General features: G+C 31.6%; 2 protein-coding genes across 4 annotated transcripts; one reads left to right on the top strand and one right to left on the bottom strand.

Moving 5' to 3' along the window:
* Positions 1 to 44: 44 nt before the first annotated feature.
* Positions 45 to 5,097, top strand: LOC145190319 (uncharacterized). Of its 3 annotated transcripts, XR_016453438.1 has the most exons (8): positions 45 to 223; positions 539 to 631; positions 2,751 to 2,864; positions 3,096 to 3,224; positions 3,467 to 3,526; positions 3,746 to 3,894; positions 4,246 to 4,451; positions 4,511 to 5,097. XR_016453438.1 is itself a non-coding variant. In XM_090090749.1 (7 exons), exons 1-7 carry the CDS (start codon positions 157 to 159, stop codon positions 4,351 to 4,353), a joined length of 720 nt encoding a protein of 239 aa, XP_089946875.1. In that variant the 5' UTR covers positions 45 to 156; the 3' UTR covers positions 4,354 to 5,097. The 3 variants fall into 3 exon arrangements, 2 of the variants coding, with proteins under 2 accessions (XP_089946875.1, XP_089946874.1); XM_090090749.1 differs by having other exon boundaries at positions 4,246 to 5,097; XM_090090748.1 differs by having other exon boundaries at positions 539 to 649; positions 4,246 to 5,097.
* Positions 5,098 to 6,114: 1,017 nt separating this feature from the next.
* On the bottom strand, positions 6,115 to 9,730 carry LOC145181734 (uncharacterized). Its single transcript, XM_090090747.1, has 3 exons — positions 8,311 to 9,730; positions 7,762 to 8,227; positions 6,115 to 7,202 (listed from the first exon to the last, which is right to left on the bottom strand). The coding sequence occupies exons 1-2, from the start codon at positions 9,689 to 9,691 to the stop codon at positions 8,094 to 8,096; spliced, it is 1,515 nt and encodes a 504-aa protein (XP_089946873.1). The 5' UTR covers positions 9,692 to 9,730; the 3' UTR covers positions 6,115 to 7,202; positions 7,762 to 8,093.
* Positions 9,731 to 17,050: the final 7,320 nt, after the last annotated feature.

Here is a 17,050-nt window from a genome sequence, read left to right as displayed (position 1 = left end):
ACAAATAAGAAATTTGTGAGCTTTGTGTTTTTTTAAAAAAAAATTTGTTGTTTAAGTATTAATTTTGCTTTAGATTTATCATTTTTTGATGTTAAACTTATAAGTATTCAATTATGATTTTGGAAAATATTCATTAAAAGATTCAGAAACATAAAAATGAGTCTTATACAAAAATATATGGGTTACACACCAAAGCGATTAATTTTGCTCTGCACATATTCAGGTATAAATTATTTTTTTATTTTTTAAGTTGCTTAAATTTTTTTGTTTTTTATTATAAAAAGTATAAGTATAATCAATCTCATATATTTTCTCTTAACTTTTTTAAAGTTTATTTTGTTATTAAATATATGGTTTCATGAAAGTATGATGGTTAGTTCATTTCCATATAAAAGATTTTGTTTTGTTTCTTTATTACCTCCATTTTAGCTTTAATCAGCTCTTTTATTTAGTATCTGGGCCAATATATTTGGTGTAACATTGTTTTGTTTTTTTTTGTAAATAAATTTACTTGGTTATCTTTTGTTATGTTTTTTAGCCACTGCAGGAATGTGTACAGGAAAAATATTTTTAAATTTAAAAAAGCACCCTGGAACTGGTGGGAAGATTATGAAGAAATCTCTTGCTTCAGGCAAGATAATCTTAATAAGTTAACATAAACACGTTTTTTTACTTTTCTAAAGTAAAAAGTTTTTTTAATTTTTGTGTTGATGCTTGTTGTCAATAAATAGCACAATAAAAAGGTTATTGCATTGACTCTGGCCCTTGTTCTCAACTATTTTAAATGTGCTGAAGTCAAATTTGCAGTAAGATTCTTGCTGTTAGCTATAGACTTGCAGCAAGAATCTTACTGCAAATCTGACTTCAGCACATTTAAAGTACTTTGCAATTTTGTATTTTTGATGTCTTTGAAGTGAAAGAGTAACAAATATATTACAATTATGTTTAACACAATGAGCAAACAGTCTACTGGAGCAATCTGCAGCAATATCTGAAAGTGTGAAAACAATCTGTGTAAAAAGATGTAGAGTATCATGGAATTAGACAAATAGTTAATCATTTGAAAAAAGAATAATAAATGTCTGACTTCTGGTTTTGAAATATGAAACTTTGGCTTTTCTAAAAAATGATGCTTTTAGCCTAGAAGCTAATAGCCTTGCTTTTTCAAAAAGTTTCAAATCGCATATTAAGTTATGTTCTATTTCACTAAAAAAAAGTTAAGAGACAAAAGCTAAATGAACTTTTCTCATGTAAATCAATATGCAGATGTTTAGTTTTATATAATTTACAATCACCTATGTGTCTAAAATAGAACTAAAAAAATATTTTTTAAAAATGAGGCTAAACATTTCCTGGAGAAGAAATTTTTGAAAAAGTGTTAAAAGTTTCATTGTAAAAAATCCAAAAATGAAAAAAAATCAAAAACAGTAAATCACTCTTTAAAGGAAGGCTATGCATGCTCAACTTTGTGTAAGGTCTTAAATAAGTTGCACACTGATTGACCAATTAAAGACAAGAAAAAAACTGGACAATCATCTTCATGGACAACGGCTAAACGAGCTCGACTCAAGCAACTAGTAAACAATAGATATGGAGTGAGTCAATGAAAATTGGGCCAGAAATTTAGAAAAAACCCTCAAGATATTTCATACCAATTGTCAAAAAATGCAAATTTCTTATCATAAATGAAAAAAAAACTCCAAAATACAGTGATGATCAAGCTTTGAAAGCCAAAAAATTAAGTCGAAAGTTGGTAAACCAACTTCACAAAAAAAATGAAGATCGACAGTGATCGACAATAAAAATTTCTTATTTATGGGTATGGAAATGCCCGGAAGCGCAGGATTTTACACTGATAACATCGATATGTGTCCAGAAAATGTCAAACATGTAGGAAAAGAAAAATTTCATTCAAAAGTTTTTGTATGGGTAACGATTTCAATTGCAGGTATATTGACTTCACTTACTCTTAAAACCAAGTCATGCTCCATCCAATCTAAGCTATATATTGAGGAATGCTTAATGAAAAGACTTTTTCTTCATAAGCATTATCTCGAATTTCAGAACATATTTTGGCTCGATTAGCAAGTGCCCATTACTTAAATGTAGCTGTTGCATGGATGGATCAAAACTTATTATATGTTGCTAAAGAGATCAATCCACCAAATGTTCCACAAGCAAGGCTAATCAAAATTTTTTGGGATTATTTAGCACAGAATGTTAATGAGACTGGGAAGCAAAAACAACTGATCAGTTAGTCAAAAAGAATCACAAAAAAAAAAAAAAAAAATTTGAAAGAAATTGACTTTTTATATTTGCTGTCCATAATGATGGGAATCAAGGCAAAATTAAGAAATATAGCAGATCATGTTGTTTTTCATTATTTAAAAAAGTGAAAAATAATAAATGAATAAATATTTTACAAAACGCAAAAAAACCCTTTGTTTTTCTTTTTCTTAGTTTCTGAGATATTTAATTTTAAATTTTGTCTCTTAACTTATTATTAGATCTATGTATTAACTTAATAGATGTATTTCGTATGTTGTTTAGTGAATAAGATTTTATTCCTGTAAGTTTTTTCAATTGATAAAAGTTCTTAAGAATATTTAAAATTTATCTGTTGTCTATTACATCCTTTTCATCAAGATTCAAGCAAATAATATAAAAATAACTTAATTTTGTTGGTAGCAATTTTAAAATGATTGTTTTATTTAAACTTATCTTTTTTTAATTATGTTTCTTATGTTTAGGTTTCGTGGTTGGCACATTTGGTTTAACTTATGGAATTTTAATAAGAAAAAACGCTGTTAGTTTATTTTTTACTCGAAATATTCATGCAACCTTTGTGACTTTGACATATTTGAGTGAGTTTTCTTTTAACATTAGGAACTAAAATAATATTGAAGTGTGCATAGTGTCCCAAATAAAAAATATTGTTAAACGCAATACAAAAATAGAAAATATGCATTGAGTTTTTACTTACTTGCGTTCAGTTAATGTTTTTGCAAACGAGGGTTGAGACCTTAATTTTATGATATATTCGTGTTAAGAAACTAGAAGATTTGTAGTTTTTTTTTGTTTTTGTTTGTTTCTAGATATACGCTCTGTAATAAACAATGAAGAACGCCATGTCCCATTTGTGACTGATAACATACGCATGAATGATCTTTCGATATCAACAATTAGTGGGGGGATCACTGGGATGTTACTAGGTCTTATTATGGGTAATCAATTTGCTAATCTAATATTTGCTTCTTTTTTTTTCATTTCTTTTTTTTAGTTTTTGTTTATGAAAAATCCAAAAAATTTAAATTTTATTGTTTTCAACAATATAAAAATAATTGCAGCTAAATATTAGAATAAATTACTTTTAAGATAACGAATTAATCATTAGAGAAACCATTAGAGAATCACTTATTTATAAAATGACCGAATTCCAACTAAAAAAAATTTCTCTACTTTTTAGCTCAAGGAGCAGTTATGTGTACAACTGGAGCCTTTTTTGGTTTCTTTTCAGGATTCGTCGGTAATACGATTATGTGGGAATACTTGTTTTTCTCTTTGAATTTTTTCCCCTTTTTTTTTCCCCTTTTTTTTCCCCGTTCTAGTCTTTCTCACACAACGAAGCACAAAAAGAACGAAGGGCGAAAGTTGTATTTTAGTTTTTAAATTATTAAACAAAGTTACATCGTTTTTTGCCGAATGTAAAACGCCGAAATATATTTTTAAGAAATCTGATTTTTAGGTCATCTAATTTATGACAGAGTTTGCGCTCTACGCTTGAAACTTCTTTTAAAAAAGCATTACCCAGATCTTATCTCTAAACATAGGGAATGCGAAGAGTGGATAGAGCAAGAGAGCCTGAGCAATCAAGATTATGACGGACCAGTAAAGGTTTGGTAGCATTTTTTCGGAACATGCATATATGAAGTTTAAAAGTAGAGTAGAGTCTCGATGTAACGAACCACAAGGAGAAACGAAAAATGGTTAAAAAATGTTTTTTTGTGAAAATAACGTTAAAGAAAAAGAAAAGAAAATAAAGTTTAGTTCGTTACATCAAGATGTTTGTTGCATCAAGATGTTAGCTACATCAAGATGTTTGTTGCATCAAGATGTTAGCTACATCAAGATGTTTGTTGCATTAAGATATTCGTTGCATCGAGCTTCTGTTATTAAATTTAAAAAAAGTAGATTAAAAGATTTTTTTAAAAATAAAATTTTAGGAAAACTATTTCATTTTTATAGAGTGAACCATTCATTTTACAACAGTTGAATAGATTATGGGGCGAATACCGAAGTCCGAAGAAAAGCGGATCGATATCGAACCCGATCGATATCGAACTTCCTTCATAATTTGGATTCTAATTGCCAAGTTTGCCAATTATTTGCTGTAAATTCATAAATGTGAAGTTTTTCTACTCGCATGTACTCCTAAGCCTGGTGTATTTGCTGTAAATTCATAAATGTGAAGTTTTTCTACTCGCATGTACTCCTAAGCCTGGTGTATTAGAATTTAATTTAGCGATTTCAATTCAGGGGAATACACGAAAGAAATGCTGATCATCAAAGCAAATAGAAGCGTTTTCATGGTCTAATTTATCTATATATTTGCTTCTGCTGATCGATCGAAACTTTAAAATGTCAATTTAAAGTTTCTTTTTCTGAGACGTTACATTTGTAAACTCACAAAATAAACTTTTCATAAAAGTTTGAATTAGTAATAAAAACTTGAAACTAAACAAGAAAATATTTTGACAAAATATAAAAGAACTTTGCAAGAGCATTAATAAATTATATCCAATTTTTTTATGGCGCTACTCAGATTTCATTTGTCAAAATAATTTTTGATGTTTGCGTATTCTTGGTAATTTTGAAGTTATTGCATAAACGGACTCACTTCTTGCACGCTTCAAAATGTGTATTTGCTGTTTGTTTTTAGCCTTGACTTTTTTGAAGAGCCTAAAACATTTGTAGGATTGTCTACATATCTGAAGTTATCCCAGAGTTGGAGTTATTCTACCAGGTTTTATCTTTGCCAAACATTCTTACTTGTGTAAAGTGGAGTTCTCTTATTTGTAAACGTAATATTTTTGAAAAGTTAGGGTTCTTTTTACCATATTTTGAAAACACGGGATATATCAGGTCAATGTAAACAAAAAACTGCAGTATATCTGGTGACATCTGTAAGGCGGGGCTTTTCAGTGATGTATTTTATGTGGTTTGGTGTATTTATATTTGAGAGTTATGGGATAGGGTGTTAGTGGTTCGTAGGTTAGGAGGATTGGGTTTATACGGGTGTGCCTCTTGTTTCTGTGTATTGGTAGCACCCTGACTTAGTTATGTCACGCGCGTACTTTTCTTTGCGCGTGATACTTCTCGTTTTAATTCTAATAATAAAAGTTCTTTTTCCTTTAAGCATTGTCAATAACAAATATTTCTTACACTCTCCTTTTTCGTAAAACAAAACTCCACACCGCACTGTGGAAAATGGTAGAACAACACCATATCATAAATGTTGTTTTACTAATGTCGCTACTGACATATTTCAATTTTATTTGGTAGTTTAATAGTCAATCAATCATTATAATATGATATAATGCATGAATTTCACATATTTTTATGTAAAGATAAAATTTTTGAAGCCCTACTGTTTATTAATTTTGCGGATGCTCAAATTCATTTTTAATTATACGGTTCAGTTTAGGAGTAGTTAGTTGAACAATAAAATGAATAAAAAAAAATAATCTTCAAGTTCACTGAGACTTTTGGCAGTTACCTACGCTTCCCCACGCTTTACATTTAATATAGTATTGTAGCCTAGGTGTTTATTAAAAACATTTTTAAGAATGAGGTGCAAAAACGAGCGGTTTCTGAAATTATCGGGGGAAAAGTGATAAAAGTAAAAAAAAAAAAAAAAGAGAAAACTGCTGTTTATCGTAGTTTCAAATTTTTTTCATTTACAACTACAGTTTGGTAGACATTTTTAAATTTATTATCAATTTTTTATTTTTATACTCGTTTTGTGATGAATGTACACTGCCAATATAACACCTGTTCCATAAAATTTGAGACTGGCTTTAAACTTGAATAAAAACTTAAATAAACACGATAAAATTTTTTTTTTGGTATGTTCTTAGAATTAAATATGCAGAATAGGAAAACAAAAATAAATTTATCACAAGACTCCATATCTTCGAATTTGATCAAGTCTGGTATTGGTACCTTGTACCAGCTTTTGTACAGCATTTAGGTCAAGTCTACTGGTACAATAACGAATCCGACGCTCAAGGTTAGATATATTATTTGTAGACCATCCATTCTTGTACACATCCCGCTTTAGCATTGCCCAAAAATCCTCTATAGCACGAGCTTCTGGTAAGTTTGCTGGATTGTCCTTTTTTTTGAACAAATGGTATCTTCTGGGTTTTTAACCATTTTGTTACCGAACTAGCATAGTGAGATGTTGCTAAATCAGGCCAAAAGATATACTTGGTGTCTCGGATAATATTTATTAATAAAAGGTTGCAAGCGCTTTTGTAAACACTCTTTTAAATAGATCTCTTGGTTTACCGCTTGGTCAGAAGGAGCAATTTAAATAGAGGTGGCCCCTCGAGGGGAGATTGCTATCCATACAAGTAATTTTTTTTCAAATTTTGAAACATCATAATACTTAACAATGTCTGATGTCAATTTTTGATTATTTGAATAGTATGTATTATTACCAGCCAGTGTGCTATTCGACAAAGTAAAGTATGACTCATCATCATTAATAAATTCATGGTTGCGATATTTTGAATAAAGTCGACTAAATTTTCGGCGACCCCAAAGCCTCTGTTCAGGAGTTCTGCTTGGTCTTTTTTTTCTTTTATAACAAAGAATAGGCTTTTTAAAGCATTTTAAGATTCGTCCGATGGTGCTTTTACTACAACCAAGTCTTCTAGAAGCCTTTGAAAGTGACACACCTCTTCGATTGTTAAACATTTTCCTTAATTTGATGCGGTTGTTTCGTGTATTAAGAGTAGGCCTTCTTCCACTTCCAGCTTTGCGACCCATTGATTTATTTTGATCATAACTGTTCATATATCTATAATTTGTAGCTTTTGAGTAGCCCTCCAACGTGTTTTCCATCTTCATGTTTTTTTTTATAAAAATTATACACACGACTTTTTAGGGGTTGTTGATTTGGCATTTTAATTTGTTACCTAAACAAAAAATAATTAGAGAATTTATATGCTAATTGAAAGAGGAAAGATAGAGTTTTCATTTGATACCAAATACTAATTATTTTATCAAGCTTACTAATCAAATATCGCTTATTTAAGTTAGTCTCAAATTTTATGGAACAGATGTTAAAAAGAATTGAAACATTTATCTCAATATAACAAATTCATAGTGGAAATCAAGCCAACACGTTTGACTATTAAATATTACGTACTTTACTTTAGTGACTTATTAAAATGACAACTTTTAAGTGTTCAAAATGAAAATAACTGCTTTCCTATATTGATGGAGGAAGGAAAGTAGAGGCACTATCAACAATTTTAAAAGAAAATTATCAAGATTTTGAGGACAACTTGTGTTTCATCATTAGTAATATTCAAAGGCACATTATTTTGTTGTTAAATAAACGATGGAGAGAGGCGCACAGTGGAAAATAAAGGTTGTGTTTCGGACCAAAAATCGATAACTTTTTTGTTACTAAAAATAGAGATTTGAAAATTTGCACAAATGTAAAGAAGTATATGACGCTTCTAACACTACCAGACATTTTTTCACTTTTCACTTTATACAAGAGGTTTGAAATGAATATAATGTTCTTTGGATGGCCCTGAAGACCAAATGCAAATCCAAATTTGTCAGGGTCGAACCATTCTTTGGTAAGCTAGAGGTACCTGTTTTCCCATTTTTTAAAAAAACTAAGCAATTTGTTAAGTTATATGAGTGTATAATTGACAAAAGACAAACTAAACAGGATTGTAAGTCAGCCAGCAGAAGTCAGCCCTCATTCTCTCATCGGCGCGCCCCTGGTAGCGATGCTCAATAGTTGAAATCGTTTGGTGGAAACGTTCTCCATGCTCGTCTGTAATGTTTCTCTAAAAATGCTTGGGGAAAAAGTCCAAATGGCTTTGCAAAAAGTGAATCTTTTGGGACATGTGCACATTCATTTCTTTGAAGGCTAATAACAGTTCTGAGATGATGTCTTTATAGCCGTCCGACCGGTGCTTGCCTGAATAAATGAGTGCAAAGAAGAAATTCTTTGATAGAATACAAGTATTATGTACTTAATTCCTAAAACTTTTAGATACCTACCCAGAAAGCTCTCCACACAGTCTTTCAAAGCCTTCCATGCTCTGAGCTCAATCGGGGACAAGGAATCAGTAAACTGTCGGCTTTTCAAAAGTTTTCGAGTGTCTGGTCCAACGAATACTCCTTCCTTAATTTTTGCAAGTGACAGTTTTGGAAAGATCTCCTTTGTGATTTTCATCGGTTCGCCGTCAGAGTGTAATACCTTAACAAAGTTCTTAAACAGGCCAAGCTTTATGTGGAATGGAGGTATAATAACTTTGTCAGACTGAACGAGTGGCTTATAGCGAATATTGTGAACACCAAGGGTCGCATTGCCTCGTGCTGGCCACTCATTCCTGATGTAATGCTCATGTTTAGCGCGGCTATCCCACAAACATATGAAGCATGTGAATTTCACGTAACCTCCTTGCATACCTGTCTGCAGACCTAAAACTTTCAAATCCGAGCAAACTCTCCACTGAAATGTGTCATAAAGAACAAGCTGCAAAATAGATTTCATAGTTTCATAAGATTCTTTTGCTGTAATTGAGTAAGCAATCGGGATGGCTGGATATGCGTTCTCATTATGCAAAAGGACCGCCTTTACACTTCTTGTGCTGCCATCGATGAACAACCACCAGTCATTCTCCACTTGTGTATAGATACCCATCTTCATCAACAAACCAGGAATATCACAACAAAATACAAAGTTATTGTCTTCACTTCTCTTAAAAAATGGCACGTAAGCTGCGTCTCTTGTCTTATAAACAGACGTTCTCGTTTCCTTAGCAAGAGCACCGAATTCTCTTAACATTGAACCAGCCAAACACGCATCCGGTTTGGACCGGTCAAGTCTCCTAACAAACAAGTCTAGCTGTCTCTTGCTGATATACTTCGACTCGTCGTTAGGCACCCAATCATCATCTACTTCATCGCTCTTCTTCATGTTCGGCACATTATCATCATCACTCAAAACAACATCTAGAAGATCAGAAGAAAACACAGGAGGCTCTTCTCCCTCATCATATGCTCTCGGTCTTATCGCTGATGGTAAGTCAGGGTAAATTATACTGTTAGCTGTCCTTCTGGTAAATTGCGCCGTGTGTGTCAAACAAAAATAGCAATCAGTTACATGATCTTTTTGGTCGTGCCACGACATAGGTGTGGAAAAAGGCATTCTCTTCAATTTACCCTTAGACCACAGGGACAGGTTAGACAGACACTTAACATAGATCTTATGGGGGGCAAAAACCTTGTCCTTATCCCCTAGTTTCATCTTGAAATAAGCATAATACAGGGTCTTAACTCGAGGTGTAATGGAACTCTCATCTCCTTTAAACATAAACCTCCCGCAAATGTAACAGAACTTGTTAGGATCGTTATAGCATTTCCGTTTCTGAGACATTCCAAGTTATCTAAAATAGAAAAAATAGTTATAAAAATAGTAAGAATTATAGTTCATCAAAACTGAAACTTAACATTTGCTCACATGAGTTAAACGGTGGATGAAGAATTAGATAAAATCTCTAAAAATAAATTGGTTCATTACAACAGTTAGAATTATCACCATTTTCACAAACTTGTTCTTCAGCTCAAGTAATAATAATGTTAAGTGATAATACATGATAACTACTTTAATATCAAGTCAAATAAATGTATTTGTCCTATACATTCATTAGAGTAAAAGCATCATAGAAATTATAACCATCGACTTCTCTTAGTATAAAGTATGAAAAATGGAGAAATAAAAATTTCCATTTTACAAAAAAATGTTTCGACCTAGACTATCAAAACTGCACTTTTTCTTTCATCATTTGTTAAGTACTAAATGTTTTCGTTACAGTTTCTCTTGTATAAAAATTTATGTCTGGTAGTGTAATGAAATACTTTTTGTAAGAATTTTTTGTAACACAATATTAAAAATAATATGTATTACAAAATATGTATAGGTATGTTAAAGGTACTATATCACAACTACATAAGGACTTTCAGTTCCTGAAATCAGTTCGTTGAATTTCAAAAGCTGCAGAGTAACTTCATCAAGTTCTTGCACATTTTTGTTAAACGGTTCTCTAATGCTGGTGATGTACGGATCGGAAGTGTACAGAAGGTATGAAATACATCTTCATTTGTAACTGATCGAGAACATTTTCTGGCATGATGAAGGCGAAATTTTTTAAAATCTTTATTACGGGATTCTTGCGCATCTTCTGAAAGTTCACCGATAGGAAGTACTGCAAAATGCTTTATGATACTTTCTCCGTTAATTAAGATTCTGTGTATTGAAGATGGCATATAGTACCATCCATAATTGGTCTCATAGATTCTGGCAGTTTCTACAGCGTTACTACCAAAACTTTCAGCATTTATCATAACACCTGAGGAGAGAGCTTGCAGAATTATGTAAAATCGCTTAATCAAATTTTCATCCACTCCAGTTATTTCAGCAGAGCAGCTTGTATTGTAAAAAAATCTTCTAGCAGTATTACCGTCATTGGTATTACCACTTACTTGTCTTGGTTTGTTAATGATCAATCCTAGCTCCTCACGAAAACGTTTCTGCACCAAGATCTTCTTCTCTTGCTTTAGCCGTTTCTTTTCTTCACCTGCGACTGACCATGTTTTGAAAGAAAGGTTGTAAGAAATATGTAATACAGCTATTCACAAAAGTTTAAACGGTTGCAGAATTTTCAGATCTAATCTTCGGTTTTTCTTGAATTAAAATCTTACGGAAATAGATATCAAAATAATTTTTTTTCCAATTTGGTAAAGAGGTTATTTGTTAATAGAATAAAAAAAAATTGGTTTCAACTCAACACTGTTTACTCAGAAATTTCATTAAAAGGTAGGTGATACAAATTAAGAGGTGTCACAAAAGTTTAAACGATTTTATTTAGGATCAATTATTTGCTATTTATTTGATAAATCCGGTGCGAAATTTTTTTTTATCTTTAAATAAACTTAAAATGAGTAGTTTTACAATCAAAAAAATTCATCGCAACATCATCAGGCAGCTTTTAATTCATTAAAAATCAACTTGAAATATTGTAAATTTCAAATTAATTTCAATTGCGTGCAAATGGGTCGAAAATCAGTTTCTAGTGACATCTAATGGCAAGTTATTGGTATGGCGAAGACAAAAAATCACACAATCGTTCAAATAGGCAAAATACTTCACATTTCTGAATATTGCGTTAGAAAAACCATCAAAACCTGGAAACTTACTAAGGACGTCTCCGACATGCCGCGTACTGGGAGACCATCCAAACTCAGCAATCGTGACAAAAATGGTATATTCAGAATGAGCAGAGAAAACCCCAGACTCAGCTACAATAAGCTAGTACAAATATTCAACGAGTCAAAAAATAATCTAAAAGTTAGCAGAGAGCTCGTGAGACGAACATTGTTGGACAAAGGTATTGGAACGTACATAGCTGCTAGAGAACCTCTTCTTTCAATCACGGATAAACGTAAACGACGAGTGTGGTCCAAAGAAAGGCTGGACTGGTCTGTAGAACAGTGGGCAAAAGTTATTTGGAATGATGAAGCTAATTTTCAAGTTGTAAACCGCAAGGGAAGAATCTATGTCAAAAGATTTGCAACTGAGTAATATTCAAACAGGTTTTTGCAACATTGTCGACAAGGCGGTAGAGGTTCGGTTAGCATCTGGGGATGTTTTTCTCATAAAGGTATAGGCTTCTGTGAGCTGTGCGAAGGCCGAATTAATCAATACACCTACAAGAACACATTGGAAACGTGTTTAGTTCCATCAATCAGACACTTGTATGGCATAAGCAAGCAATTCATCTTTCAACAAGACGGGGCTTCAGCTCACACAGCTCACTCAATCAAAGAATATTTTTTGAAAAAAAAGTTCAATGTGATGCCCTGGTGCTCTAGATCACCAGATCTCAACCCAATTGAAAATATTTGGTCTTGGATCGACAATCAACTGACATACCATGAAATTCAATCAACTCAGCATTTAAAGCAACTTTTGAATGAGTACTGGCTGAAGGAACCTCGCGTGATGTGCATGAAATTAGTTGAATCAATCCATAAACGAGTTTATCTTTGCTATAAAAACAAAGGAGGACACTTTAAATATTAATTTTGCTTTTTTTTTTATTTTTTGTTCGAATGTTACAATTCGTTTAAACTTTTGTGCTTCTTATTTTTCCTATATGATTTTTTGTAATTGTTTTTTTCTAACTAAATATTAAAATTTTTATAATATGTTCAAATTCATTTTAAAGCTAATTACTTTTTCTTTAATAAATAAAAATTAAGTCGATATCATTTTACAGTTTCTTTTTATTAAACAAAAACCAAACATACTTGACAAAAATTCTGTAGACGTTTGAACTTTCGTGAATAGCTGTATCATTTCCATACAACGAATCCAGGCATGTAATGTAGACAATCCGTATTAATACGAATTTTCATTTTCAAGCCTAGAAGCCACTTTAGTCAAATCGTTCATTTACCGTGGAGTAGCTCCACATATTGTACATGTAGATCCAGAAGGCGTATCTGTTAATTCCTGAGCCACTTTTCCATCTATCATTGTTCGAAAAAGCTCATGTTTTACCTGTACACTTTTACCATTTTTTTTAATTATAGACGGCCGCAAAAAGTTTATTTGGCTCTTTATTATACCTAAAATGCCTTTAGTTTTCTCGGGAGTCTCTTTGCAAAATTCTATGCATATAGATCGACAAAAAAGAACAGATGAAGGTGCTGGATTATGCCAAACAACTGCTCCAGTTACTATATCAATTAGTTTGATAGGCACCAAGAACTAGTAAACAAATTTGCATCAGAAATAAGTTCAAATTCCTCTGGAAATTTCTGCTTGTATTGGCTTTGGCCAGAGGAACCATCACAGCCCCATTTACTATATAAAAGTAAATGTTTGAATTCAATACTGTTCACGGAATCTATGGTCAAAATTCTAGCTACAGTATGATCCAATAAATCTTGCAGTTCCAGAACTTTCTCAAGTGTGTTCATAATTTCTATTGCAGAAGATGGTGGATAGCAGGTCTGTTTAATTTCTTGAACTTTATAATATGGTAGGAATATGGAACAGTTTTGTTCATTTGTCACCTTCCTCATGTACAAATATTGTGTTTTTGTTAAATCTAAATCAATTTTGTTAAATCTAAAACACGATGAGTGCTTCTTCATCCGTTAGCATATTTTTCTGGCTTGCGTTTTCCACCAAACTCGATATTAAGTTTTTTTTTGTCTTTATCAATGATTCCACAAGTTTTGCTTCTGCTCCTTCTCCTATTAAACGTAACGCCTGAACATATGTATTAAAGCTCGAATCCATATTCCTTAAGTAGCATGGTATTTTTTTCTTTTTTTGCGGGATTCTGACGAATCTTCATAAAACACGATAGTCTTCTGCGATTTTCAAAAGAAGTAGATGGAGTCGGTGATTGCCTCTTCTGAATTAGGTAAAGATACATAATATTGAGAATCCAACCAATCACTGTTCTTAGATAAAAAAAAAAAAAAAAAGCTTCCTTTTTCCGTTAAGCCTCACAGTGGAAAATCGTAGAGCGATAGCATATCATAATTGTTTTTTACTAATGTCGCTACTGTCTTTATATTTCAATTTTATTTAATAGTTTAATAGTCAATCATCACTATAATGCAGAAATTTCATTTAATTTTATGTAAAAATAAAAGTTTTGATGCCCTACTGTTTATTACTTTTGCGGATGTTCATTTCAAACGTGTTCGCTTCATCACTTTAAAAGTTAATTTTCTAAAAAACTTTCTAGGAATAAATATACAGATAATAAATAGATTCCGTGTACAGTATTGAATTCAAACATTTACTTTTATATAGTAAATGGGATTGTGATGGTTCCTGTGGCCAAATCTAATACAAGCAGAAACTTCTAAAGGAATTTGAACTTATTTCTGATACAAATTTTTTCATTAGTTCTTTGGAACCTATCAAGTTATTGATAAAATAAATGTCGCAGTTGTTTGGCATAATTCAGCACTTCATCTGTTCGTTTTTGTCAATCTATATGCATAGAATTTTGCAAAGAGGCTCCCGAGAAAACTAAAGCCATTGTAGATATAATAAAGAGCTAAACAAACTCTTTGGGGCCGTCTAAAATTTAAAAAATGGTAAAAGAGTACAAGTAAAACATTAGCTTTTTCGAACAATGAGAGGTGGAAAAGTGGCTCAGGTATTAGCGGATATGCCTTCTGGATCTACATGTACAAAATGTGGAGCTACTCCACGGTAAATGAACGATTTGACTAAAGTGGCTTCTAGGCCTGAAAATGAAAATTCGTATCAATACGGATTGTCTACATTACATGCCTGGATTCGTTGTATGGAAATGATATTACATATTTCTTACAACCTTTCTTTCCAAGCATGGGCAGCCACAAGTGAAGAAAAGAAACGGCTAAAGCAAGAGAAGAAGATCCTGGTACAGAAACGTTTTCGTGAGGAGCTAGGGTTGATCACTGAAAGACTTTAGTAGCTATGCTATAGAAACTGCCCAAATCTATGGGACTAATTATGGATGGCATATCCGCTAATACCTGAGTCACATATGCCATCTTCAATACACAGAATCTTAATTAACGGAGAAAATAAATAAAGAATTTTGTAGTATTTCCTATCGGTCAACTTTCAGAAGATGAACAAGAATCCTGTAATAAAGATTTTTAAAAATTTTGTTTTCATCATGCCAGAAAATGTTCTCGATCAGTTACAAATGAGGATGTATTTCATACTCCTCTGTACACTTCCGATCCGTACATCACCAGCATTAGAAAACCGTTTAACAAAAATGTGCAAGAACTTGATGAAGTTACTCTGCAGCTTTTGAAATTCAACGAACTGATTTCAGGAACTGAAAGTCCTTATATAGTTGTGATATAGTACCTGTAATATACCTATATATTATTTCATAAAAACAACTATTTAAAAATTGTTGTTTAGAAACTGTTCTAAATATTTCTATAATTAGTAGGTAAGCATTTTATGTATTTTTCGTCGTTTCTAATAACTTTAAGGTATTTTCAAACATTTGTAAAGTATTATGTTAAATATAAATAAAATAAATGCCTATTTTGAAGTTTTTAGTTTTTATTTATTTGTAATTTTGTTTTACAAAAAGTTCTTATAAAAAGTATTTTCATTAGAAGCGTCATATACTACTTTACATTTGTGCAAAAAATCAATTCTCTATTTTTACTAACAAAAAAGTTATCAGTTTTTGGTCCGAAACATGACAGACCTTTATTTTCCACTGTACACCGCCTTCTCTTCTTTTTCGTAAAACTAAAACCCGAGCTCCTAACCGTACTACTGCCCTTACATGTTTCTCACTTTTTATATGGGTTATATTACTTTGGGCGTTGGCGCCTTTACATTCTTATTACTGTGTAAAATGTTGTTTGTTGTTTTTGGGTCGTAAAATTGTTATGAATTAGAATTTTTCCAACTAGGATTAGCTAGATTCAGCTTCATCTAAGTTTATTCTAGAAATCTCTTAATTTTTTTTTTTCGCTCAGTTTTTAAAAACTTACATACAGAAATGCTTTGCCTTTAGGATTTCATTATGATATACTGGGTGTTACAACGTTTATAGGCCGATGGGTTTTTTTAGTGTGTTACAACTTGCAGTTCAACTGCATGTTGTAACACACTAAAAAAACCCATATGATATGTATGATGCAGCAGCTATGCTTTCCGAACTCGTTATTTTTATAAATCTACTCAACTCGTTGCATGATCTCTTCAATAAGTTGAAATTTTTTCTTATGGTATATAAAACACAAATACGCCTTTTTTGTTTTTTGTTTTTTTTTTTCCTATCAGCTAAAGAGATTTTGTTAGTGGCAACTTTTGCGAAACATCTAAATTTAATTGCAATTTCAAAAAACTAAATTTCAAATTTTACCTGGTTTTTTTCCATATAAATTTACCATGTTAAAAAGCCAAAGAAGATTTACTTTCATTGAAAGTTTATTTTTACATCTGCAGCACATAAATGTGAGGAAAATCTTTTTTTGAAGTGGTTCAATTTCAGAAGAAGGCAAACAAATATCCACCCCAATGAGGTTAGTTTTCAAATTATGACATTAAATAGTAGGTTGAAAACAAACGTTTTTTTTCAGCAAAATTTTACTTAAACTTATGTAAATCTTCTAATAAAAAGAAATCACGTGCACTTATATTAGGATAGACCAAAATTTTTTTTCTACTTTTACACTCCTACCGTGAAGGAACTAGCTTAACCTACCGTGAGGGGTTACTTGGTATTTTATAATGCCTATTTGCAATGCTGGTATAAATAAGATAAAAATGTTGGACTAGAAGAATGATAATAAATAAAATAAAAAGTTATAAAGAATAACATATGCAATGAAAGATTTAGTCTTAAAGAACGTATTCTGCATATGAAATTAGTAAATGGCGTCTAACAAATGTTATCACGTTTAGTAATAATTCTATAAAGGTCGAGATGGAAAAACATTTTTCGAAAAACTTTTTTATTCTTAACATAACCGATCAACCAGCTTTCTCATACTCACAAAAAAACTCATTAACTTAACTTAAGAAAGAATAAAATAGATTTGGAACTGAATTTGACAAAGAAAATATATCAAGTATGTATTCAACAAGGGGTTTGTTATGGAATATCAGCTGTTTATATAGCTGTTATAGCTGAATATCAGCTGTTTTTGTACCAAAAGTGAAACTTTAAAAGTATCGAAC

Source organism: Hydra viridissima, unplaced genomic scaffold, assembly GCF_058129835.1.
Source record: "Hydra viridissima isolate aposymbiotic clone 2 unplaced genomic scaffold, HvirCarnegie_v1 scaffold_6, whole genome shotgun sequence".
NCBI lineage: Eukaryota > Metazoa > Cnidaria > Hydrozoa > Anthoathecata > Hydridae > Hydra > Hydra viridissima.
The sequence above is the reverse complement of the archived record's forward strand: the minus strand, read 5'-3'. Positions and strand labels throughout refer to the sequence as shown.

What these genes read in the sequence shown, in the direction of transcription:
- LOC145190319 (XM_090090748.1), top strand. Translation starts at nt 157, where the DNA reads ATGAGTCTTATACAAAAATATATGGGTTACACACCAAAGCGATTAATT. An exon ending in AGGCAAGATAATCTTAATAA is followed by an intron (nt 650 to 2,750) that starts GTTAACATAAAC and finishes TCTTATGTTTAG; the next exon opens with GTTTCGTGGTTGGCACATTT. An exon ending in ATTATGACGGACCAGTAAAG is followed by an intron (nt 3,895 to 4,245) that starts GTTTGGTAGCAT and finishes TCATTTTTATAG; the next exon opens with AGTGAACCATTCATTTTACA.
- LOC145181734 (XM_090090747.1), bottom strand. Translation starts at nt 9,691, where the DNA reads ATGTCTCAGAAACGGAAATGCTATAACGATCCTAACAAGTTCTGTTAC. An exon ending in CTGTGTGGAGAGCTTTCTGG is followed by an intron (nt 8,228 to 8,310) that starts GTAGGTATCTAA and finishes TCATTTATTCAG; the next exon opens with GCAAGCACCGGTCGGACGGC.